General features: G+C 41.9%; 1 protein-coding gene across 1 annotated transcript in view; it reads right to left on the reverse strand.

Moving 5' to 3' along the window:
* Window positions 1–26,540, reverse strand: part of PCSK2 (proprotein convertase subtilisin/kexin type 2) — a 258,591-nt gene that overhangs the window by 99,995 nt on the left and 132,056 nt on the right. The window contains exon 5 of the mRNA XM_038571554.1: window positions 20,347–20,384. Coding sequence (XP_038427482.1) covers window positions 20,347–20,384 — 38 coding nt within the window. The remainder of the gene's footprint in view (window positions 1–20,346; window positions 20,385–26,540) is intronic.

The raw sequence follows: 26,540 nt of genomic DNA on the forward strand, positions 1-26,540 counted from the left end.
GTACCCACCACGGGCTTTGCACTAGGAGTTTTAGGGGTGGACTGGGTCTATTCTTAATGATTGTCTTACTTGTAAGAGTCTCCATTATGGTATTAACACACAGTTACCTTTACAAACAATCTATTAAGTGAAAACAGTGAGTCTATCAAGTAAAAATGATTAAATAAAGAATTGCACAGTGGGTCATATTTAGAAAACCCCAGCTCTTGTCCAATTCCTCACTAGCTATTAAAGACACCGAGCAATGTGGTTAATCATCATAATCAAAAGAGATTCGCTGAGTACCCATTGTCACTCAGGATATAATGAGCCCCGAAGTAGACACGGGTCTCTGCTTGGGACTGAACATCAGTGATACTGTTACTAAATATATTCCTATCAGTTCTTTGTGATGTCTAACTCTCCATGATGTGTGAAAAACCCGAGCATCCAATTAATTTCCAGATCAACGCTGCATGCTTTCTGATTAAGCATCATAAATGCTATTCAGAGCTCTCTGTGGGCTGGTCCGGGTTCCTGCTGATGGCAGAGCAAGACATTAAGATCCCTGCTAAATCCTCATCTGTTTCCCAAGACAAGGCTCCTCTGGACCGTAGAGCCTGAGCTTACGAGGTGCTTAATGAGGCTAGCAGTATTTGACAATATTTTGCCTACTCTCTTTAGAGATATTGGTTTTGCAGATATCACCTTATTTTAAGTGCTCCGGAGTTGTTTGTTTGTTTTAAGAGGAAGAGAGAAGTAATATTTAGTGAATGTCTCCTAAATTTGGGGCACTTTACATTTTCTCTTGCTCTTTCTTTTTTTAAAAAAAACATGACAGCCCTTTTGCAAGTAATCTTTCTCCTAGAAAACTATCCCCATATGGTTTCCCGGCTTCCATTCTTGCCTACCCACAATTCATCTCCAGAGCAAACAGATCTTTGAAAAATACCGTATCCAGGCATCTCTTTCCATACCCCATCGCTGCCCAGAAGAAAAAGATTTCCTTTTGCTTCCACGATGAAGTTGCAAACCTTATGGTTCATTAAGTCCACACAGTCAGATCTCTTTCCCCTTGTCTAGTGTCATCTCAGGTCATTTTTTCCCTGGATTGATATGTTCCTCCCTTTCCCCCAACAGGCACACAAACTTTCTTTAGATTCTTGAAAGGGCTGAGTATATTCCTGCCTCAGGGCCTTTGCACAAGTTATCTCTTCTGGTGCCAGATAACCACCAGATTACTAACTATGGCTAACTCTTCTTCATCCATAAGGCATCAACATAAATGTTCTCTTCTCCAGGGAAGACTTCCTTCACACAGCAGACTAAGTCAAGTTCCTCATATTAAACACATTTATAGGACTCAGTACTCTTCCATTGTAGCAAGGCACCACAGTTACAAATAAATAATTCTTTCTGTAATTATTTATTTGGAGTTAGTCTTCCCCTCTAGGTAATAAGGTCCTTGAAGGTAAGCACTATGTTCACTTTACGCATCAATGTATCTAAGATGGCCTCCAGTGATTCTTGCCCATTGGTATTCTTGATCTTGCACACAGTCTCCCACAATGAAGAAGGCTGATCCATAGGACAAAGAGGATATTGCAAAATCCTCTTGGCTTTTAGTAGGTGGCTTCTGAGGCTTTACCATGAGAGATATTGTAGCTTCCATCTCGTTCCCTCTCAGATCACTTGCTTCAAGGGTAGTCAGTTGCCATGCCATGAGGATACTCAAACAGTTCGTGAAGACCCACATAGGGAGAGGAACTGAGGCATCCTGCCAGCAGCCATTCCCATGTGATCCATCTTGGAAACTGGTACCCTCGCCCTAGTCAAGCCTTCAGATGATGTGGCCCCAGCTGGTATCTTAACTACAACCTCAAGAGAGACCCCGAACCAGAACCATTCAGCCAAGTTGCTCCTGACCTCCTGACCCATGGATACTGTGCGAGATAAAAAACTATTGTTTTATGTGTCCCAAGTTTTGAGGATAATTTGTTATGCAGCAAATATTATATAGATAACTAATATACCATAGGTAATTACCATTAGGTAATTAATATACCATAGCTCCTCATATAGTATTAGCAGTCAATAAATAGTTTTTGAATGAATAAATGAAAACATGTTTCTTTTTTTTTTTTTTTGAAAACATTTTTTTTTACATTTGAGGAATGTAAGCCCAGAGAGGTTGATGAACTTGGCTCAGATCATAGTAACTAAATAGCAGAGGTGGGAAGGAACCCAGAGTCCACATGTTTACATGGTCTTCCTTAGTGCCATTTCTATTATACTGTTTTATCTTGGCAAACAGATTTTTTATTCAGAATCTTTTACTGATTGTGCTGTGGACAGGTTTACACATTGGTTATTTAGTGCAAAGCTCTCCAAAGTGGGCGTGTCCATCCCAGAGGATGGACATAGGGTGTGGGGATAATATACGATAACTTCCTTTATTTATTTATTGATTTACTATTTTTAAAACATTTTATTTGCTTTTTTTTGAGAGAGATAGTGAGAGAGAGCACAAGCAGGTGGGAGAGGGAGAAACAGTTTCCTTGAGAACAAGGAGCCTTACTAGAGGTTTGATCCCAGGACCCAAGCCTAAGGCAGATGTCTAACTGACTGAGCCATCCAGGCACTCTGATATCTTACTTTTTTAAAAAGATCAATTAAAAAAAATGTTTATTAGGGCGTCTGGGTGGCTCAGTCAGTTAAGCATCTGCTTTTGGCTCAGGTCATGATCCCAGGGTCCTGGGATCCAGCCCCACATTGGCTGTCTGCTCAGTGGGGAGCCTGCTTCTCCTTCTCCCTCTCCCTCTGTCTACTTCTCCCCCTGCTTGTGTTCTCTCTCTCTTTGCTTCAAACAAATAAATAAAATCTTTTTAAAAATTATGTATTTATTTTTAATTGTGATGAAAAAAGCATAACATGAAATTTATATCTTTATAGTTTGGCAATGTTAAATATATTTGCATTGCTAAGCAAATTTCCAAAACCAATCTCCAGAACTTTTTCATCTTGCAAAACTGAAATGCTATACTTATTAAATGGTAATTCCTCATTCCCTATCGCAGCCACAAGCTCCTGGCAGCCACCACTCTACTTCCTGTCTTTATGAACTTGATGACTCTAGGTACCTCACTCAAATGGAATCACTCTGTATTTGTTTTTTTTGTAACCAGCTCTCTCATTTAGCATGATGTCCTCTAGGTTCATCCATGTTATAGCATGAAACAGAATTTCCTTCCTTTTTCAGGCTGAGTGATATTCCATTCGATATTTTGTTTATCCATTCAGTTGTCCAGAAACACTTGGGTTACTCTCAACTTTTGGCTATTGTGACTAATGTTGCTATGGATATGGGTGTGTATTATGATGTTTTAAATATTTATTTTTATCTTACCCTTTAAAAGTTTCTTCCCTGAGTAGCTTTATAATGTACATAGTGCATTGGTGTAGTAGGACATACATACAGTGTGTGAATAAATAATGATGAATATATTTGGAGAGGATGCTCAAAATTTTTTTTACAGATAGGAATATGTGATTAAAACTATGTATCTGTGAATCAACACCTCACGGTTGGCTTCTGGGAGAGAATCCAAGACAGTAGCAAATGCTAAACTCTTTGAAATCACTCACTCACAGTGATTAATATAGAGAACAGCATGTGTGGAAGAGGAACATAACTTTGACTTCATGTCTGTCATTCTCAAAAGCAAGTACTTGACAATTTCACTTGCTTATAAAACCAATTTAGCTTTTGTTTCTTAATCAGTGATTTTATTGGAAAGAGAAGAGTTTCATAAGATTTTAGAGTTACAACTGGCAAGAACCCAATTTTCTCAGCTTACAAATGAGGATGCTAGTTCCTTGGACATTTAGCAGCTTGCCAGATGGAGCAGTACTGGAAAGTGGTCCAGCAGTGACTGGACCCACATTGTAACTCTCTGAACTCCTGTTTCTAACAAACTCATTTTCCTATGTCTTGATACACAGCTGGTTAGATCAGGGGGTTTCAGCAGACTTTTTCTTAAAGAGTCAATAGCAAACATTTTAGGCTTTCACAGGATTGATGGTCTCTGTTGTAACTACTCTGCTCCATCACCGTACTGTGAAGAGAGCCATGGACCTCAAGTCAACAAATGAGTGTGGCTGGGTTCCAATAAAACTTTACAAAAAGAAGTGGCTGGCCTGTGCATCATGGATTGCCAACCTTCAAGTGAGATTATAGAGGAGACATAGGCTCTCTTTGTTTTCACGTTTAAGAGATTTTAATTTTTCAGGCTCTCCATACAGCTCTTTAGTATTTGTGAAATAATTTATTCTTCAGTAACATGTAGTCCCTTAGATACCAGGATAGTGTACTTTCTTTAGAACCAAAGAGTAGCTTTCTTGGTCCTAAGATGTATCATTGCCATTTGTGTTCCCTCCATATTTCTGTCCTGTTATCCTGCAGGTCAGCCATACCAGGCACTGGGGCTACTGTGTTCTAGTTACTACTTCCAGTACTCATAGCACACAACAGACAAGACTTCTCCTCCCCAAAATATTGAAGTGCGAATATTTTTTCCTTGTGTCAATATTAATTACCCATAATTTAGTCCTTGATATTATTTTCTATATTAATTTCAACACAGTGGAATGAGTCTAATTTGGATGATAAGCTTCATTTGCATTTAAATTGCTATTTTAAGCAATCCCTGTGAAGAACAAGTAGTATCTATGATTATAATTATAAGCATTGTTTCCAGGGCAGGTTTGTTTTCCTTTGGAGGGATTTGTAAATATGGTGCATGGAGGTTAATATTGATAATGAGAACACAGCTCATTTGCTAGGAGCTCATTTGTGGGAAACTGGAGGGGGCCTAGTTCAATGAAATCAGCGTGACAAATGGTGAACTTCACATTTCACTCTTCACTAGCTGTGTGAGCTAAGGAGGATTACTAACCTCTCTGATCTTTGGTTTCCTATCTTTGAGAGGTACATAGTATATACTCAACAAATGCTTGGTATCAGTATCGTTGTCATTTGAAGATGCTGACAAAAAGGGACACAAAAGGGACTAAATAGAAGGGATCGAAATATTAGAGCCATGGCAAGGACATGAGGTGGGAGAGAAAAGATGGATCTTATACTCTGTTGACAACAATCAACTCTCTGTGAGGGGAGGTAGATTTATGAATGAAGCCCAGTCAAGCAGCAAATGGAAAGTCACAAACCAAACTGTCATGTAGGATAGGATGATTGTGATTGCTTGTGAGTGATTAGTTGAGGTGTTAATGAACCTGGGCTATGTCTTATTCACAAAGAATATATTCTTCATTTGCGAGGTGCCTGGGAAAAATCCCAGCGAGGTACTGGTTGTATCAAATGACTCAGTGTCTGCCTGGGCACCATGCTGGCACCCACATAGAAACTGGCTCCTTCCCAGTAAGTCTTCTGGAACATTCTCTACACTTTTAGCAGAGGATATGTTTGCGTCTGTTTGTGGGGCTTGGTGGAGAAGAGAAGAGCAGTACCAGAGAAGCATCAATGGTTTTTTAGCATTCTGGGAAGTTTAATTTATATTTTTTGATAGATGAGCAAAGACCTGTTGTTTAAATCAGTAATATGGACAATTATTATACTCCCTTGATTCTCAAGCAGGGAAGACAATCATCTGTTTTACAGATGGGGAAACTAAGGAGTACAATGCATTTTTGCTCATAGCCACTCAGTGGGAGTTCCTGGACTCATGCTCCCTGAATAGCTTAGATTTACACTAAACCTCTTATTTTAAGAATTGGCAACGTTTGAGCTATAAAACACAAGCCTTCTATTTCCATAGCTTAATGAAAACATCTCCCACACACTGTAATACATCTTATTCTTCTTCCGCCTAGCAGAGCACGCATTGTGAAGAGGTTGTGTTTGCACGACATTAAAAGTACAGACCTCACCATCATCTTGGGGATGATGAGGAGGAACATTGCTCAGAGCCAAGCCCTGGCTTCCTGCACTTGGCTTCAGGTTTTAATTATCCGTTGATAATTAAGGGTTCTTTCTTTGTGAAAAATAATTTCCCTTAGGTTGGGAGCCAGCAGGGTTACCATGGTTGAGAAACTAATCTTATCTCTATGTCAGAGATTCTCTCCACCTTGGCCATGTAGGATGAAAAATTTGGCTTTTCCTAAGTTCCAGATTGCTCAGATGTAAGGAGGTCAGGATTCCCAGAGCAGACTCAGAGATGGAATGGAGGCTTATGGGATTTACTGAAGTAATTCATGGAAGATGTGTTCCCAGGAGAAACCAGTGAAGGAGAGAAGTAGGATAGAACAGAGGAGGAAGCCAGGCCAAGATGGGATTTCAGGGAAGTCTTGTGTGGGGCAGGGGTGAGATGCACCTCAATGTTTTTCCAGCCCGAGCCCAGGTTTTCATGCCCCCACAGACAGTCACAGATTCAATGGTGCCAAGAGGGAGTGTCAATTCCCAGACATATCAGGTCTCCATGCATGTGGGGCAAAGCAGGCTCCAGTAGCCCTGGGTCAATCCTGCACAGAGAGCAGCTGAAGATGCTGGCACTTGGAGACAAAAATAGACCACAGTCAGGATGGGGGCACCCAAAAATGGCACAAAGGAGTCAGAGCAGGCCAGATGTCACCTGATCCAGAGGATCTCTTTGGTGGTTGAATGGTGGGGGGGAGTAGGAGGCAGAGGGTGGGTTGGGAGGACTTGGCAGGGGAAGATTATGCTCAGAGGGGCCAAGGAATTTGAATCTCCCACAGAGGGACCCACAGCTGGTTCTCTGCCTAGACTAGGTTTTGCCTGGGCATATGGGAACATTCTGATATGTGGTTTCACACCGCGATGTGAACCCGCCCCTAGAGGGGAGCAGGTACAGCCATGCCTCAGGGCTGGGGAATGTTGGAGATTTTAGTGCCAGGACTGGTTTTTCTCTAACCTGCTATGTGACTTCTGACCAGTCACATTCCTCCTCAGCCTCAGTCTCCTCCTGTGTAGTGAATTAGGGACTGGATGAGAACACCTGTCAAATCCTTAGAATTGTTATAGCGAAGCCCCCTTTCCATGTACCCAGGACAGACCATTCTTTTCCCATTTGCTTCAACCATGTTAACTTGGAGGCATTGAAAAGAGATTAAAAACTGGTAAATGCCTTCAAATCAACCTAAAGTGAAGGCAGTATCAACTTTGAGAAAACATGTGCTGGAGAAGTGGAGATGGTATGGGTGCTGTGGGTCTATTTCAAGAAGGACTGATGAATTCCTCAGGACTGAAGGACTTTGATTCACTGGACTTCCATGTGGAGCAGTTTTGGCCTCATTTAGGACTTTGCTGGCCTCAGACTTGATTTACTTGGGTCCCTACCGAGTCTGCAGAACTGGGGTCACTGCCAGGGGGTGATGTCCTACCCTCACCGCCTGTGAAGTTTGTGTGTTCCGTTTTCCTCCAGGTAGAGGGAAAACACCATTTTCAATGAAGATGACCTGTTTAGTTTTCTATTGCTGATGTAACAAGTCACAAAAACGTAAACAACACAAACATATTACTGTTTGCTATGGTTTTGTGGTCAGCAGTCTGATCACTAGGCTAAGATACGGGTGTCAGCAGGGTAGTTTCTTTCAAGAGGCTTTAGGAAGGAGTTTGTTCCTTGGTATTCAAGTGGTTGGCAGGATTCAGTTTCCAATGGGACCAAGGTCCCTGATTCCTTGGTGGCTGTGAGCTGAACGCCACTCCCAGCTTCCAGGCCACCCAGTTCCTTGGTTTGGGTCTCCCTTCCTCCATTTTCTGATCTAGCAGTGATAGGATAAGTTCTTGTCACACTTTGAATCTCCTCTGCCCTCTTTCCATACTCTCACCTTTCTTTTTACTTACAAGAACACATGATGACTTTTGGTCCACCTGGAAAATCTTTCTATTTTAAGTTAACCTTAAGCTCATCTGCGAAGTCCCTTTTGCCATGTAACATAACATAGTCACAGATTGCAGGGATGAAGGCATGGCTATTTTGGGGGGCCGTTATTCTGCTGACCACACAGCCTTCTGTCATCATGACTTACCCTGCCCCACCGCCTGCCACTCTTGGTTTAGATGGAGACCTTTTCTTTAATCTTTGAGGTCAAATCTTTTTTTTGGTGTCATTCATTCATCCATCAGATAGTCATGTATCAATCACCTGTTTTGTCTCATGCTATGTGCTAAGCATTGAGGACATGGACAGTAGTGAGGCATGGAGATGCAGTGCCTGGGTAGTGACTCCCTTCACTGGGCCAGGGCACCCACGCTCCTGCTCTGGGAGTGCTGGCTGCTAAAAAATCGCTATGGTCCCCTTCTCTGGATGGATAAATGAGAGTCACCAAGCCCGTAAAGTTACACAGGCCCCAGGGACCACCAGAAGTTAGTGACTGACTGACACAGTTCTCTGGTTCTCTGGTTCTCTTCCTCAAGGACAGATCTACTCTGTGATGCAATTTATGCTCCAGAGTTCCCCGGGAATCAGGCTGAGGCTAGACTTTTGCCTTGTCCTGTATCCCACTTTCCTCTTCTTTTGAGAATGCACACCCAATAAAATCACTTTCTCAGTTGCTTTCAGGGGATCCAACCTAAGGTGATTAGTAATAATAATAGTCAGTCCAAACTCTTTTATCAAAACTCTCCATCTCTCTCTGGTGTGTGTGCACGTATGCATACAGACATATACACACATATGTATTTTACTTTGGTAACAGTGAAGAAACACAAATGCCATGGACCTTTCCATAGGTCCATGTAGCTATGTCTAACCAGAATATATTGCTAAGGTGACCTTCAGGGCTAAAATGTAATTCTCAAGCAGGCAATAGGGTAAGTACTTTGCATTCCGTGATACCCGGGATCTGATTTAGCATTGGAGTAAAAAGCAAAACAAAAGAAAACTGTTCTTCATGAACTTCTGGGATATTGTGGCATAAACTTGCCACTTCTGGCATATTTTATAACAACAGGAAAGTGGAAGGAAAACATGAAAAATTAGAATAACACACTAAATGGTTCTTTGAATTTCATTTTCAAAATGGTCTTCATGAACTTGTTATTTGTCCATATGGCAGTGGGGGAGGAGGAGTTAAGAGCATGGACTTTGATGTCTCACCGTCTCAGCTCTGTGGTCTTCTGCTAAGTTCTAGCTGTGTGACCTCAGGTAAGTTGTTTATTTATTTATTTTTTTTTAGGTAAGTTGTTTAAATTGCAACTTATACCTCTTACACAGGGTGTCCTATATGTTGGGAGCCATTCTAAGGGTCTTATGTATGCTGCTTAATTGACTTATCACAACCACCAATAAAGTATTGATAAGTACAATACTCATCAATAAATATTACTATTAACCCACTTTACAGATAAGGCAAAGAGAGAGTAAGTTGACTAGGGTCACAAAGCTAGTAGGTACTTGGGGTGGGATTAGAACTCAAGGGGTCTGGTTCAAAAGCTCTTGACTCTCATACTGAAATTCTGGTTGCAGCAGAATTATAATTTATGACAGAGTTATTTTGAGCTAAAAGCAACCATATTAACAAATGTAAAACCTGAAGATCTGTTTTTATAAACTCAGGAAAAGCAAGTCATTCAGTTCATGCTCAAATCTCAACTATAATCAAGAAAGCTATATTAGTTTTCTATTGCTGTATAGCAAATTACCACAAACTTAGTGGCTTAAAATAACACAAGTTTATTACCTCAAAGTTTCTGAGGGTTAACTGGGTCCTTTGCTCACAAGCTTACCTTGCTTAAGTTGTTAGCAGGGGGTGGTGGGGGGGAGTGGGGGTGTGTGTGATCTTATCTGAGGCTTAGGATCCTCTTTCAATTCCTTGGTTGTTGGCAGAATTCAGTTCCCTGTGTTTGTAACACTGCAGGTCTTAGCTTCTAAGGGTGGCCCACCATTCCCTGATATATGCTTTCTGCACAAGACGGCAGTTTGGTTCTTCAAAGCCAACAACTGAAAGTCTCTATTGATTAAAATTACTCTTACTTCTTCCTTCTCTGATGTATATATCCTCTATTTAAGGGGTTCATCTGATTAGGTAAGATACCCAGGAAAACTTCCCTTTTAATTAACTTAAAGTCAACTGATTGGGAACCTTAATAACACATCAATAATCCCTTTAACTTTGCCATATAATGCAACCTACTCATGGGAGTGATATCCCATCATATTCACAGGTCCTGCTCACACTCAAGGGAGGGGATTATACAAGGTGTTTATGCCAGGGGGTGAGTATGTTGGGCCATTTTAGAATTCTGCCTACCACAAAAAGACTTTGGCTTTAAGGAAGAATAATTAAGAGATTTTAAAAGGAAGAATGGGATCTAGTTGAAATCAACATGTGGTCCTCACGATTCTTGAATACAACTACATAAGTTTATTATACATTAGAAAAATCCATAGCCCAGAGTCAAATTCTTCTTCCTTGAGCCCTGGGCATTGTTTCTCAATCTTTGTTGCCACTTCAGGAAACTGGGACTAGATAATGGGTCAGCCTTTTATCTCCATCAGATGCACATTTGCCCTGGCAATGAATGACCACATGTAGACCAGCCTCCAGTAGGCACACCCACTTTAAGCTCTGTGGCATGGCAACAAGTAGATGGCCACCTACTCTTTCCTTCTGGATGGGGTGTGTGGATTCAATGATCTGAGCAGGCTCACTCGGGTATCTAGGACTGTGGCTTTAAGGAAGTAGAGTTGGGAAATAGGCCCATGAAGAAAGGGAGAGAGTAGCATTGATGTCATCTTAGTAGGTACAACATTTTTCATGACAGCTGCGGTAAGGAGATATTGGCAAGTTAATTATTTGTAAGGTCTACTTTAAATATGGTGGAGGTCACCTAAGGGTTTTTGATTCTCTGATTTAAAAAACCAGAGTTGCAAACCTAGTGAAATGTTTCATATCTTGAGAATTCGATGAGTGTATCTGATAATGAGGAGGAGAGTAAGAAAGAAACAAAAGCAGTGGAGAAAGTATTTTTTACATTTCCACAGATGATTTCCTTGTGGCTTGTCATGTCATGTAAATATTGCTGTACTTTTCTGAATAGGTATGCTTGGTGATAAGCAGAATAAAATCCTAATAGTCTCATTGGCATCCATCCATCCATCCATCCATCCATCCATCCATCCACAATTCAGTCATTTGTTTATAGGAAAATCTCTATTAATGATCTCTTTGAGAAATCAGACCTTCAGATGATTTTCTCATGAATAAAAAATCGAAAGATATTATTTTAGTCCTTAAGCCATTTAAATTTAGAGAGATGAGACTATGTCAAAGGCCTTTACAGAATTTAATGTTAAAAAATGGCTTTGTGGGCTGCTTTTAGTCTGGGCTTTTCGGTGGAAGCAAATCTCCAGAAGAAAAACCAATTACAATCCAATCACCCTTTGTTCAATATCATATAGAACAAGCTTCTAGATGAACTCATATTATGTATCAACCCAAGAGAACATTTAAAAAATGCATTTAAATATCTTTCCTTCTCTAACTTTTAGGGCCAACTTTCTTGTTCTTTCTGCTGTGTTCCCATACTGGGCAGTGTTTTTATTTCCAAGATGGTGCTGAGCACATTATGATTTAATTATATACTTACAAGTGTCCCTTCCTCATTGAACTCTGAAATCCCTGGGGGTAGGGAGCAGATTTTTCACATTTTATAATTCAGGCTCCTAGTACAGCATCTTGCACATGGTAGAAACTTAGTCCAAGTCTCTTAAATGTTGAACCAGTTCAATGGAACAAAAACTAGTCAACTGACCAACATGGAAAAATCAATTAATATTTTTTTGCTTTTGGCCATAGTTATATACCTAGGTCCAAACAAACAGTTTCATTTCAGTTAAACCAGATTTTATTTTCTTCCATTTTTATATATGAAAGTGTATTCCTGTAAAAATGAACAGATACCTCTAGGACATGGCTCGAGTCAGATGATAGTCATTTGACTGATGATTTGTCCAAATTATTAAGAAAAAGTTCTTATTCTCAATAATCAGTCTGCCCTCCTGTTGATAAAGTACTTATTATGACCTGGCCAGCATTAACAAGTACATCAAAAGAAGCCAACTCCTCCTTTCAATAAGACATAACAGTTGCTTAAACTTCAATTTTCAATACAATATTAATGTGATTACTTAAATATTAATCAGTCTAAAAGCTTGGAGCCTTGTATGTGCTCAGTATTTCATAACATCTAGTCATTCAGGACTTAGGACTGGGCCCATGTCCAGCAGGCGTCCTTTCATCATGGCGGCCACCTGCCACCTGGAGTCCTGGTGTATACATGGCTGCCAAGCTCAAAGGCACTTCCTTTGGGCTCAGAGCTGGCAGCCCTTCAGAGTGCTCCAGAGGTCCTTCTTCAGGGACAGTCACCTGTCAAGAACCCATTAAAAGAATGGAAAACTGCAGGTCCTGAGAGGTAGGCTTTTTCCTTTTATAAGAACTTTGGTGAAATAATCCTGGAGCATAAATATATCATGTTTCCAATTTTTAACTGAACCAAAGAGTATAATTTGCCCTTTCCCATATGGGTGCTTAACTGCTGCACCTGACCAGCTCTAGACATTAAGAATTATGCACACCGAGAAGCATGTTCTTTCTAGGTCTTCAGCCATGTGGACCTCAGTTAGTTACATGGCCCTCTAGTTCCCTCACCAGGGATATATTATGGTGAATGGAATGAAGGTATCCACCTATGAGTTGGTTGAGAGCTGAGAGTTAGAAGCCTCTGCATGCTAGACTTTCCCTTCATCACCGATAGAGGATCATCGATCATATGATTTAGCTCCTGATTTCATTTGCAAAAGAATGATAAATTCAGTCCCAACACAACTGAACAAAGATTTATTAAATGTCTGTTAACCATCATGCTAAATGTTAAGGGGGACACAAAATTAAAAAGTGCACACTTTCCTACAAAGAGCTGGTGATCTTGTTGTGATGTAGTCACGCATTATAGGGGAACAGCATTGTCAAATGAGTGAATGAGTCAAGTGCCAAAATGAATGACAAGATTAATCATCAGAACCTGGGTAAGTTTTCAAAGAAAAACACCTTAGGTTGGGATGGAAATCAATCATGGCAGGAAGACCAAGGAGGGATTCTAGCATGGGTGACTGTAACAGCTTCTGCATAAAAACAACATAAGGTGTCAGCAGTGGAAATAACAAGCCTTTATATCACTTACGAGTCTGCAGTTTGGCTGGAAGTTTGATGATCTAGGCTGGGCTCAGCTGGATGGCTCTGCTTCCTGTGGGGCTCAGCTGCTTCTGGGGTTGGCTGTCTTCTGGCTGATATTGGGGGTGTGGCTCAGAAATGTGGCTCTGTTTCTTATTGCAGTTCTACAGATTGGCTCGAAGGGCTGTGCTTCAGGTTCTGCCAGCACTCCGCCACCTCCTGGGGCCAGCCGGCTAGCCTGGGCATGCTCTTCTATCTTCTAATGGTGATGGCAGAGGCATAGGAGGGCACACGGGAACGCACAAGGCCTCACAAGCCCTCATCTATGACCAGGCACAGCACCTCTGTATTATTTTATTTCTTTAAACAAGTCACAAGCCCCAGCCCAAAGTCAAGGGGTGGGAAATATACTTCTCCCATAGAGAAAGTTTCTGCAAAGCCCCGGGGAGAAGCCATTGGTATAGGGAAGGAAGAGTCGTTGGTCGATGCATTCTTTCACATTTGCTGCAGTCAAGAATCCATGGAAAATGCCAGCAAGAGCATGTGAATCTGCAACGATTTTCAGCACAGGGTCTAGAGGCTGCTCAGAGGGTGCTCCAGTTTTTCCCAGCTGAAAGATGGAGGCCCTAGGGCAAGATACGGCCCTTCCTCTGGGCCAGCAGAGCAGATGCCCATGCCCCACCTTGTGATCACTTAAACAGGAGGTATCTTTTTTCTGGCCTAGAGAAATCCTCATTTGGAAAGATTATTATTTTATAATCCCTTCACTTACCTTGGGATCCATCCTCCCCTCTGAATACCCACAAGTATCCTTTTAGTTCAAAGATCTGTGACAGAGATGCTGGATGTGGATCAGAAATTCTGCTTCTTAGGGCCATCCTTCTTAATTATATCCCTGGTCAGGAGCAATGGGTCTTCTTTCCCCTGTATCTTCTGTTTACTTGGATGCTCTTTTTCACATAAATCTTTCATTTTTTAAAATAAAACCAATTTTATCTTTCAGAGAAATCTTTTAGATTTACTCCAGTAGCCTCCACTTTTTGACTTCTGCTTTCCCTCATGACCTTATACTTCATCTGGAAGAGGTGCCCTTTTCTCCCTTTTGATAACTGAGCTGACCGTGGAGTGCACTGAGCCATTACACTGGCTCTTTAAGGCACTCCCCTGCTTGTCCTCCAGTGGGACAAGGTGTCATCATGCAGAGTTGTCATCTCAACTCTCTTGAGAAGGAAATGAATATCTGCTGAACATCTATTATCTACCTGGTGCATAAGTTATCCCAATGACACCTCATAACAAACCTGATACTTTTTTGCCCATTTCATAAATGAGAAGATCAAAGTTCAAGGGGGTTTAATGGGTTGGTCTAAGGCTGCAGAACTATGAATCAAGGAGCCAGGAGTCACTCAGGTTTGACTCAGTTTCCACCGTTGTCATGCAACCCTATCCTTGCATGTTGGGCAATTTCCCACTGCTCACACTTGCCACTCTGTGTCTGAAGTCTCTCTGTCCCCTGACCTTATTCTGCATGTATGGTGGGCAGGCCAGAAGAACCAGGGGGTTAACCCCCTGAGCTCCCCACCTTGCACCTGCTTCTGGGGTCAGCCCTCAACCACTGATTGAGAAGCATCAGTGATAACTCTGAGAGGACTCTGTCTATACTGTTTCCCAGAGTTCTACAGTGAGATTAAACTCCCATTGCCTTCAGTGGTAATTGGCTTCCTAATAAATCCTTTCCTGGCTGCTTTCCCTTCTAGTGTCATTTCTCTTCTCTCTGGCTGGTAGTACTTCCTGGGATCTTCTCTCAAATCAACTACTTGCCTTTAAATCTTTGTCTCAGGTCTGCCTCTGAGAAAACCCCAACATATGGTGAGAAGACTCTTCTTGGATTTTAAAGAACCACTAGCCATTTCTTCGCCTCTGTAGCTCCAGCAGAGCAGGCTTTGGAGCAAAGCAGGAGATGCTCAGCTCCACTCCCCCTGCTGCTCCTCTGAAATCTGCCACCTCAGTCACACGTCACACATTCTTGAAGGAGTCCTCCTCTGTTCTATAGACCTGGAGGAACCCCTAGGCCTGGACCAGTACTGTGAGCACAGGCCTGTGGTTCTCACCACACGGGGGTCGCACAGTTAAGTGATGAACAATCCCTGCCTGCCTGCCCCTCACCTGTTAGATAACTCCCACATCTGTGTCCTCACAGAGCCAGGATTCTCTGGAAAACACCCATGTCTGATTTCCCTCTTCCTCTGGGGCTTGCATATAGCAGGCCCAATACACAGAAATTCAATGGAGTTAGAGCTTATATCCAGACTGTTTACACAGGCAGAATGGGGTAAAGGAACTCTGGTTTTGACTTGGTCTAAAATTGTTTCTTGGCCAATGCTTGTTTCATGTTATTACTGTTGGGATGGGGAAAGGAGGATTTTAATCATTTGGAATAGTGAGCAGTGAGACTGGATCCCTTAGACTAGATTCAATCAGAGAACAATAGAGTAATAATAAAAGTGGTGTTATTATTCTTTGCTCCCAACAATCAACAGATTCAATGTAGATTTGTTGAATTAAATGAACACTAAGGATTTACACTGATATATTGATTTGCAGCTTTCAAAGGATGTTAATTCTCAGTTTAAATAGAAAGAGTATTAGAATACCAGCATACTCCTAGATTCTTCTCTCTCTCTCTCTTTTTTAGAGAGAGAGAGAGAGCACAAGCAGGGGTGGAGAGGGGTAGAGGGAGAGGTGGAGAGAGAATCTTTTTTTTTTTTTTTAATTTTTATTTATTTATGATAGTCACAGAGAGAGAGAGAGAGAGGCAGAGACACAGGCAGAGGGAGAAGCAGGCTCCATGCACCGGGAGCCCGACGTGGGATTCGATCCCGGGTCTCCAGGATCGCGCCCTGGGCCAAAGGCAGGCGCTAAACCACTGCGCCACCCAGGGATCCCATGGAGAGAGAATCTTAAGCAGGCTTGATGCCCAGCATGGAGCTCAACATGGGGCTCAATCTTACAACCCTGAGATCATGCCCTGAGCTGAAATCAAGAGTCAGATGCTTAACTGACTGAACCACCCAGGTACCCTTCTTTTAATATAGGGGATAGAGAAGCTTTGAAAATAATTCTGCTTTGGGAAATGTTTTGCCTGGTTTGATTATCATGACATTTTTGTTATAGCTGTCCAAGAACCTCTGATAAGATTTTTCACTTCTTATTGAAAATAATCAGTAGTGAGAAGGAATTTTCTCAACACAGTACATTTCTGTTTATTGTAACCTTTAGTAAGTTAAAAGTCATCCTCCTGTGGTGAATGTTGCAAGTACCAGGCCTATATACCTTTGGCCTGTCACCCATGGGTTTCCTGGTGAACACCATCCAATTGCCTGTACCAGCATCTCTTTGCTAAGGACTTTCTCTGATACTGTAGAAGGTAGGAGGTGCTTGGAATGTTCACATCCACATTCTCTAGGACCAACCTTCCACCAATGACTGATAGGAGTTGATATACAAATACCCCAGCTTCTGTGGGTAGCCCATTCCAGGTGGGAAAACTCTGGCACACATGTTCTACATCATCTCCTGGATTCCCCAGCAGGACTGAATTCGAGCCGCTCCCGATGGTAACTTTGATAATGTTCTGTTAATTGGCTGCCTTCCCTTCTGTGTCCCATTCCCCAGTCTAACCTTGCTTCCTAGAATCACCTCCCAAATAAACTACTTGCACTCTGACCCTTGTCTCAGGGTTTGCTTCTGAAGTAACCCAAACACAGACCTCCCCAAAGCACATTTCATGAGAAGGGCACTAGGCAAGCTCATCACATCCATGCCATTAAGTCACCTAACAAGGTGTGACACTGCCTGTTAATCCTTTGCTCAAACAATTTTTGAGCTTGTCACTGTCCACTGATTTCATTGCTCTCCTGGGTGGCTCTACTCCCCTTGCCATTCTCATTCTGTTAATTATGGCCTAACATTTTTAATTAAAAATATGGAAGATAAATTTGGTTAGTAGCTTCAAAGTTGTCACTCTCAACTCTACACAGGATAAGAGAGACACTAACTGGACCCAACCCGTTCAGGTTCAGGTTCTCTGCTGAATAATTAAGAAGGAGATATATGGATGTTATTTTCTCATCTGTACCAATGACCTGGAAACATTTCACAGCCATATGTAATTATATATAACTTTTTGGTAAGGTTCCAAGTGTTTGATAAATGTGGAAAACTCTGACCTTTCTCTGGATGGAAGCTGTTCTGTACAGAACTCACATTTCCTATTCAATTCTTAGGTGACCTCTAGTTTAAGTTTAGAGGAGACAGTGTTACCTCCTCAACATCCCTGCCAAATGGTCATCAACCCTCCCCTTGACCCATTTTTAGATATGGAGAACTCATTATTTCTTAGGAGAGCTAACTCCTTTAATTTATTAGCCTCAATGATTAAAAAATTCTTCCTTTAACTGAACTATACTCTTCTTCCTGCAGTTGTCACTTATGGGTGAGGGTTTTTGTGGGAGAAAATATTGAAAAAAAAAAAGAAAAGAAAATATTGAACAAGTTGAATGTCTCATTCCTCATGGAGGATTTGAAATATTTGAAAACATATTTCATGTGCCTCTTAGTTATCTTTTTTTCCCCTCAGTTTTTTCATCTCTCCTTAGCAGATCATGGAGTCCCTCTATCATCCTTGTCACCATCTTGTCATTCTCCACCTTTGAATGAGATGCCCATTGAAAGCAACCTAGTTATCCAACAATTAAGGATTGGAATGTTTAAATAAATTACAGCATGAGACAATGAAATTATCTTATATGCCCTTATAATAAAACATGCCCTTATAATCATGTTTTAAAGAGTATTTAGTAATATAAAAATGTTTATGACATATCAAATGGAGGAGGGGATGCTGTAAATGTAACAGAACCCAATTTTATTAAAAAATACACTCATAGAAGTAAAAGTCCGAAATACACTAAAATATTAGGAATAGTGCTATGGCTGGTTTTGAATGTATTTTGTGCTATCCAAATTTTCTACAGAGAACATGTATTTATTTTTTAATTAGAAAAAACTTTTTAAGAAAGAAACAAAAAAGTAAAAAGAACACAACTCTCATAGAAGCCATAGAGTTGTTCAGGTATATTCTGATATTGCAGTTTTGAGGAGAGCTGGCACCTCCCAGTTTGGATGCTTCATTTTCCAATCAGAGTTTTTGACAGATGAATCACGCTCTTGACTAACTTTTACCTGCAGTTTATCAGAGCCCCAGAGGATTATTTTCCCACTGGAATTACTATCTCTTTTTATTCTGATAACTGGCATTGGGGGCAGCCTGTCACAGAAGCACATGGGCTGGGCAGGGTGAAGGGAAGGATGCCCAGCTGACTCCTGGTGTAAGGTGTAAGTAGCCTTGGGATGTTTCCATAGTGTAGTGATTATCACGTTCACCTGACATGGAAGTGTCCTGCGTGGGGGCTGGACCGGCTGGAGGGAGGCCATCCACTGTCAGCTTCCAGCCCATCTGACGGCCACCCCAACCTTGAAATCCTACAGGCTGTAAGATGTTGTAACACTGGTTTGTGAAAGTGAAAAGAGTTCTCTATTGTTCTGTTCTGTGAGGCGCTGGGGTCCTGTAGATGGTAGGAACCCTGTATAGCTTGTGAAAGAATATAAATGCCTCTGTTCAGGGAGCAGCCCAATGAGGATGAACCTACTGGCCTGCAGGCTATTATCCCTTGCCATTTCCTCCTAAGGAAAGGCCTCTGAGCGTCAGAGCCTTGGAAAAAATGCAACTCACAGATTTCTCAATCTCCCTTTCTGAGAACTCTAGGGCCTTGTAGTTACCGGGGAGGCAGAGAAAGGGAGGTCATTGGAGGAGGTGGTTGAGGCCCTGCATGGGGCAGTCCCTGTAAGGAAGCAAAGGGCCAGCCAGGCCTACAGCTCCATGGTGCCTGCAGTGGGGGGTAGAAGGTCTCAGAGACAAGGAGGGATCTGCTTCCTCAGACCTGGCAGATGGGCACTGAGGCAGAACCTACCGCTCACAGGGCAGTTTCTTTTTATCTTCTCTATAGAGGTAGATTCTCATTTCTGAGAATAAACCTTTGGTTTAACTTCTGTCATTTCCTTCTGGGGATATATTGGCTGGACTGTGCCAATGATTCATTTAACTTTATTGTTATTATTCAAAAGATGCTTAGTCCAACGTATACTCTACTAGAATTATAAGACCCATGAAATAAATAGCAGTGGATTGGTACTTTGTTGCCTGATGCTTCGTGCAATAAACAGAAGGAAAAATCTCTGTTCTCTCTTCCCAATGCACACTTGCAAACCTTTCAGGATGAATGACCCAGAATGTTGAACTGACAACACTTCTGCTTGTTAATAATCTTTCCTCTAAATCTGTATTCTCCCTAATATGAGACTCCTAAGTTAACTAAAGTAATATTTAAAAAATCACTCAGATCTGGAGATTATGGGACAAGTATAGCTTGGTTCAAACACAGCAGTACTTGGCTAATCTACTCCCTGGAGTGAACATAAAGTGATCACTCATGTTGAGAGGGTTTGCAGGTTTCATCAAGAAAGCAGTGTATGATTTTCTATGGAAAAAGTTAGAGCCTGTGGATCTAGCACAACAGTGTTTATCATGATTCTCTGTTAATATGTTTTATTTGTAAAGGGATACCATATGGTGCACTCAGCGTTGCAAGGGAAAGTCAGTGTGGGGTGTTCATAAGCACAAAAACAAAACAAAAAAAGATGACGTCCTTGCTTTAGTAAAGCTATGATTGTGATGTGAGTTGCCCCTCTTTTTGGCTTTTTGCCATTAGTTTTATCCAACAAGAACCCAAATGGCTCATTTCCACCCTATAATTCAATATCCTCAGCTAGAGTTGATATTAAAACCCTGCCAAGGCTCTCTCTTCTTCACCTCTCCCTTTTATCTTAGCTCTTTTCTTTCAGACCTCAAGTCTCTTTGTTGTCTCCTCACAAAGCCACCACCATTCCATGCTGCCAGGCCCCAGGCCTCGTCCCTTTGCTCCTGGCCTCAGCTGTGCCTCCAACAAGATGGGCAGGTCTAGTGCATGTGCATGTGCATGAGCACATATGTTTCTAATCTGTGTGTGCACGCACCCACCCAGGTCGATGTGTACTTACATAGTTCGAAGCCAGGTCCGGGTGCAGATAGTCAATCCCTGTGAAAAGAACATCATAGGACAGAAGGTTAATACCTGCCACTGTGTCCTCAGGGAAGTTGCTCAAGAAGGTGCTCTCATTATGGGGCTGGTGCCAAGAGAATGGGGCAGCTGATCACTTGTGTTTCCATTCCCTACTGCGGGGGTGCTACGCCTCCCGAGTGGAGAGACAGCTGCCACCAGATTGAGTGAAGCCAGTTAGAGCCAAGGACCCAGGATAAAACTTCTGACATGCATGTCCATACTAAGGGGTTTAGTGGCTGTAAGATGGATGGCTCATCAGAGCAGTGATCTAAGATTTGTGAAAATTCTGACATTCCCAAAGCATCAACTGGCATTTCTTCCAAAATGAAACTGGCCTTGGGGAGGAAAAATGATGATTATTTAACAGGGTACAGATAGCAGCAGATTAGGGGAGCATTCTCTGGCATGGGATAATAAAAACATGGCTTGGTGGAAAAGGCCATTAGGCTGAGGGCAAATGGTTTCCATTCAAATGGTTGAAGTGTCCCTAGGTGGGAGCTGATACTTGTCCCTACAGAATGTGGCTTTCCAGAAAGTCAGTGACCTGGAGCCTCCATGTGCTTTCTCCTGGATGGGGCCTGTCTTGTTGCCCAAGAGTCATTGCAATGGTAAAGTTATGAGCACCACTGCATTCCATTGCCTGTGAGGCCTCAGAAAGCACCATGGAATTTCAAGGTCCACGTTGAAAACTCTCAGCCAGGTGTGCAAAGCCATCACAAAACCTCCACCTCCTGGTGTACTGGTCACAAGCATAGGTTTTGAAGTCAAAGACCCATGTTTGAATCCCAATCCCACTGCCAATTGGCTGCATGACTTCAGGCAAGGTGCTTGGCCTCTCTGAGCTAGGTTTCTTCTCCATCAAGTGGTGTGAACAGTGAGGTGCACTTAGCTCAATGGCATTTAATAGCTCTATTAGATTTCCTGTGTTTTAAAGCTGGAGGTATCATTCAGTCCCTCTGATAGGTGGCATCTTCACTGCAAGCACTCTAAGATCTGGCCACAGATATAGTTTTGCCCACAAAAAACAAAACAAACAAACAAACAAAAAAACCCACGAGTACTGGGACATTTCTATCAGAAAAAAAAAATCTTCCTTTGTTGTTTCTGGTTGCACAAGAAATTTCTGGACTGGAAGCCATTGTTCTACAGAGCATATACTGCATTTTGCTGCTGATTTTTTGACATGCAAAGCACGTCACATGGCTACTGTCATTCATAGCTGCTTTCTATAGTGTATGAGAGTATAGCCTGTCAACTTGCCATCTTCTACCTCTCCTCTGCTCCCCCTCCCAAGAATTGCAGAAGGACAGGGGTCAGAAGATTCGAGGACTAGTATTTTTAAAGGTTGCAGGCCCTTGTCCTGGACCCTAATTTAGAAATGGTCTGTTTTAGAAATGTTGGATGGGTTGGAGATGAGCACAGGCTACAGAGACTAGCAGATCCAGTTCTATTCTAGACTCAGACACTGTAATATTTGTAAGGTTTCAGCCAAATGACATAATTTTCCTGAGCCTTGGTTTCCTTATCTTTGAAATGGGGATATTATTAACCTTGCAAAGCAGTGTTAAAGGTGAGGGCCAATTCATGTAGTGTTTAGCTTGTAGTAAACACTTGATACGTTATATTTATTACCATCACCATTGGTAGCGTCATCTACCCACCTGTGGTTAATGCAGAAGAGCAGAAATACTTTCAAAAATCTACTTGGTCTTAGAATGTTGTGCTGAAATTAAATTGTTGTACGTATTTGTGGAAATTGGTTACATTTTGTGAACTCGATGTTGGGCAAAACATTTTGTAACAAATAGATAAGTTAAAAACACACCCACAGCCCCCACACAGAGAATATAGGTTTGTTTTTCTAGCAGGGAGTCCATTTTTTTTGGCATAATTATACTTCTTAAGTTTATTTATCTTTTTAGTAATCTCTACACCCAGTGTGGGGCTTGAACTCACAACCCTGAGATCAAGAGTCACTGACTCTTGTACTGACTAAGCCAGCCAGACACGCCAGCATGAATGTTCTTCTATTCATGCTTGTAGTGTGTAAGAAGATCCTGGTGCATGTATGTACACACCTAAGTCTCAGGAAAGCCGGGTACAAGCCACCCACCCAGACACTCTAAGGGAGAACATCCTGCCCGCACAGTCTCAGGTGATACCCATCCCCCCAACAAATCAAGCTGACTTTAGACACCTGAGTATTTTCTCCTAGCGAGTGCACTGTTCCTGGAGCTACTGCAATACCAGGTTGACCTGTGGAGTGGACAAAGCAAGTTCCTAGTCCACGCAGTGAGTCAATTCTTAAAAGATGACTCCATGTTCTGATAGTGCAAGTTGTCTGGGAGGGAAATTTTCCGAGAACCAGTAGTCTATTCTCTGCAAAGGGAAAATATCAAGGCAAAGAGATAATTTGAGACCTGAAGGAAATTAAAATTAAAACAAGATAAATTTAGCCCAATTAAAATAAAGGATCTTTAATTAGGTTAAAGGGAAGATTGAGTGTTAAGTTAGAAGAGACACAGACTCTGGTCTAGGAAAGAAGAGATTATTGATAGAACCATGGGGAATGACAGGCATGATTCAAAAAAATATAATGAACTAAAGCATGAAAATAATGACCTGGTATATAATAGCATTTTAATATTTTTGTATATTTGATTATCTTTTGAGGTGGAATACTACTAAATACATTTTCTTAATAGCTTATTTCTTTTTTAGTTCTTGTATTATTAATGTATTAATTTTTATTTTGCACCCACTGGTTTATTTTCAGCAGTGAATGCCACGCACTAGGCAGGTCCTGGAGAAACAACAATTTAGGCATAGAACTTGAGCTGTTCAGCTATCTATGGCTCCCAGTCTACATGGGACCAATTCATCACCAGTCAATCATAACATAATGTGGTACCCAAATAATTACTTGGTTATATTTTACATTGGTATCCTGTCATCAGTTTGAGTCTTTTCAGAATCTAACCCACAGTAGTCCAAATTCTGATGGTTCTGGTGACCTCAGAGATTTAGCAAGGAGTTCCATGTACATATTCCTAGTTACAATTGAGATGTAACAATGTATTCAGTTGGGATGTATAACAGTGCCATACACCTTTGGAGGTAGGTCTGTTCGCCTCTCTTCAGTCTGAGTGGGTTATGACTGCTTCTACTGATAAGATATTGTATGACTTTCAAGGCTTGATCAGAAAAATCCAGGCATCTTCCACCTGTTCCTTTGGACGCTTGTCCACTAATGCGGGGTGGGAGTCAATTGCCATGGAAGAAGCCCATGTGTCGTATGAAAGGCTCAGCTGAGCTGCAGCAGCCAACATCAGGGGTCAGCCATGGGAATGAGCCATGGATGTCTACCCTATTTGAGCCTTCAGATGACTACAGCCCAGTCAACATTCTGCCCTCAATGGCATGAGAAACCTCAAATAAGAAGTGTACAGACTGGCTCTTCTGAGTTCCTGTGCCACAAAATTATGAGCAAAATAGTTACTATAAGCTGCTAAGGAGTAGAGTCATTTGTTATATGGAATAATAACTGGAATAGCTATCCCATTGGCTCTTCTTAGATCAATGAAGCCCAAGTTAGGGGAGAAAACATTGCTTTTCTATGTGATGGAGACTTCTGACTCTCTTGGGAAGATGTGGCTGGCTGCCTGGTCCTTAAGCTTAGACCTCCATTTACAAGGATGAGATCCCATTCACAAAGGCCCACCAGGGAGTGCAGAACCAAAGGATAGGCTTCAAGCACTGAAGATGATGGTTAAGATCAGTTTGGGTAGTTTCTTGCTTCCCTAATTTTGGTTTCCTCATCTGCAACATGTGGATAGTAGCACCAATCTTAAAGGATAATTGGAGGTTTTTCTAAATTGTTAGGCAGTGCCCAGTACATAGTGAGTACTCAAGAAATGTTAGTTTTTATTATTATTTCAACAGAAGCTCTCTGACACTTCCTCCCTGGCCTGCAGTCTTACATCTTTGGCACCATCTGATGTTGGCTAATGTCCTTGAATCATGCCCTCACTGACCATCTTTGACCTTGATAGCCTGCACCATCCAGAATTGTGCCTGCTCTGGGTGGCTCCTACCTGTCTCTAGGTTTTGTTGGCCACATCCTCTTTTCTAGTTCAAGTTCCCAACACCAAACAACTCTATTTGCAATGAAAGGGGTGAATTGTCATTATTAAGTGGGGTCTTTGCTGGCATCTTCATGCCTGTAGCATTAGAGCAAACCCTTAAGAAATGCTTTCTGTCCCTGTGGACAACAGCTAGTCATGGAGGTTCTCTCCTACTGATGTGAAGTATATGGAAATGGCATTAAGTTGCACCTATATGAAAGCAGCAGATATTTGTTGAGCACGTATTAAGTCATTGGATCTAGCAGAGAGGATGTTGGTCAGGATTTGAGTTGTGCAACCAGAGAGTGTGAATGGCTGTTAAAACAGAACTGTCTATAGATTGACTCTCCCGCATGCAGATAATCAAATTATTTCCCATAGAGGCCAAAATAAAGAGAGCCAGTGATTAGGAAATATGACATTGTTTTTGCTCTTACGTATGAAGGTCAGTATCTGTGTGTATCTTTGGGAATGATATCTTGCTGAACAAATATCTGGGAAATGATACCACACCATTTACTGATGCTCCCAGACTCACCTTTGCACTTCCCATTCTAGGTGTTAGGGCAGAGATGCCCAATGACACAGTGTGAGAATGCTGAGCATCAGAGATCTGTTGTGTGGGAGGCCACTCGTGTCCCAAATGTGCTCATCTTGCCATTCAACAGCAGATTTGGAGAATGGCTTGGTAGTTCTTCTCTTCTTCAGTTTTCACACTGAATAAGTATGTGCTGAATTAAAGCTAGCCACAAATTCTTTGTTTAACTCCACACCAGGATATGGAACCTATTCCTCCTCCCCTGGAATCTGGTCCTGTGACCATTCATCCAATAGAAGTGCCAGAGTGACCCTCACTCATTCCATGTCCAGCCTACAGGAGGACTGGCAGCTTCTGCTTCTTGTTCCTTAGAATGATTGTTCTTGGGAACCCCCCACACCCACTCCTCTGCCAAGCCATCTGTAAGAAATCCAGCTTCCTGGGGAGACCATGTGGAGAGGAGAGGTCCTTGGACTACGTGGAGTAGGAGAGAGGCTGAGCCATTTTAACATCTAGTTAAGCCTCCAGTTGACGCTGGCCCTAGCTGCATTCTGACTCCAATGGCATGAGAGATCCCAGATAACCCACCAACAGAACTTTCCAGCTGAGTCTGGTCAACCCACAGAAATGTGAGAGATAACAACATGGTAGTTGTGTGAAGCCACTCAATTTGGGGGCTGTTTGTTCTGCAGCAGTAGATGACCAAAACAGTGGAGAAATTAGGAGTTAAATTTGGGGGACAGAGAGTTCAGTTTTGGGGGGACTCCCAAAGGCCACTAAATCAGAAGGATTAATACCAAACAAGAAACTGCTGAGACTTTCTGAAGGGCTTGGTTTCTCAAGCCAGGAAAGGTGGGTCAGAGTCAGGGCTCATTCTTTCCTTTTCTCTTTTTGGAAGGGTTGATGCATAGTCAGTCCGGGGGACTATTACCTATCCTGAAATAGGTATCATGGGATGTCGGGTTTCATAAAAGCAATATGTTTGTCTGTGGCCACTGCAGAGCCACTTTAAGGGTGTTCCTCTAATCCCCAAGATGCTGTGTAATTACTATATATACTAGGCAGATTTCCCTCAAATGTAGATACATCTTTCTCCTGGGTGAGCTGGCCTCAGCCACGTTGGTTTCCAAATCAAAGCATTAGGAAGGAAGAAACAGTTATAAGCTCCTAAAATCCATGCATACACACATACTTTCTCCTGCAGAGCTCCTTTCTTCTTGTGAAAGCCCTCAGCCACCGGAGAAAGCTTTCACATCCACTTCAAAACATCTCCCACATCAGAAAACAGAGAGGCATTGTTTTTAAGTGGCTGTTTAATGAGCCTAGACAAAGGCAGCACCAATTTTAAGCATGCTGGCTCACTTTGTTTCACCATCAATTCGACTTCAAAGGCTTGCTTTGGAGAGCATAGTGTTCTTTGAGGATCTTCAGAAGGAAAAAGCTCCATTGTTTCATTTCTTACCCATAGGC

This window comes from Canis lupus, chromosome 24, assembly GCF_011100685.1.
Source record: "Canis lupus familiaris isolate Mischka breed German Shepherd chromosome 24, alternate assembly UU_Cfam_GSD_1.0, whole genome shotgun sequence".
Lineage (NCBI taxonomy): Eukaryota > Metazoa > Chordata > Mammalia > Carnivora > Canidae > Canis > Canis lupus.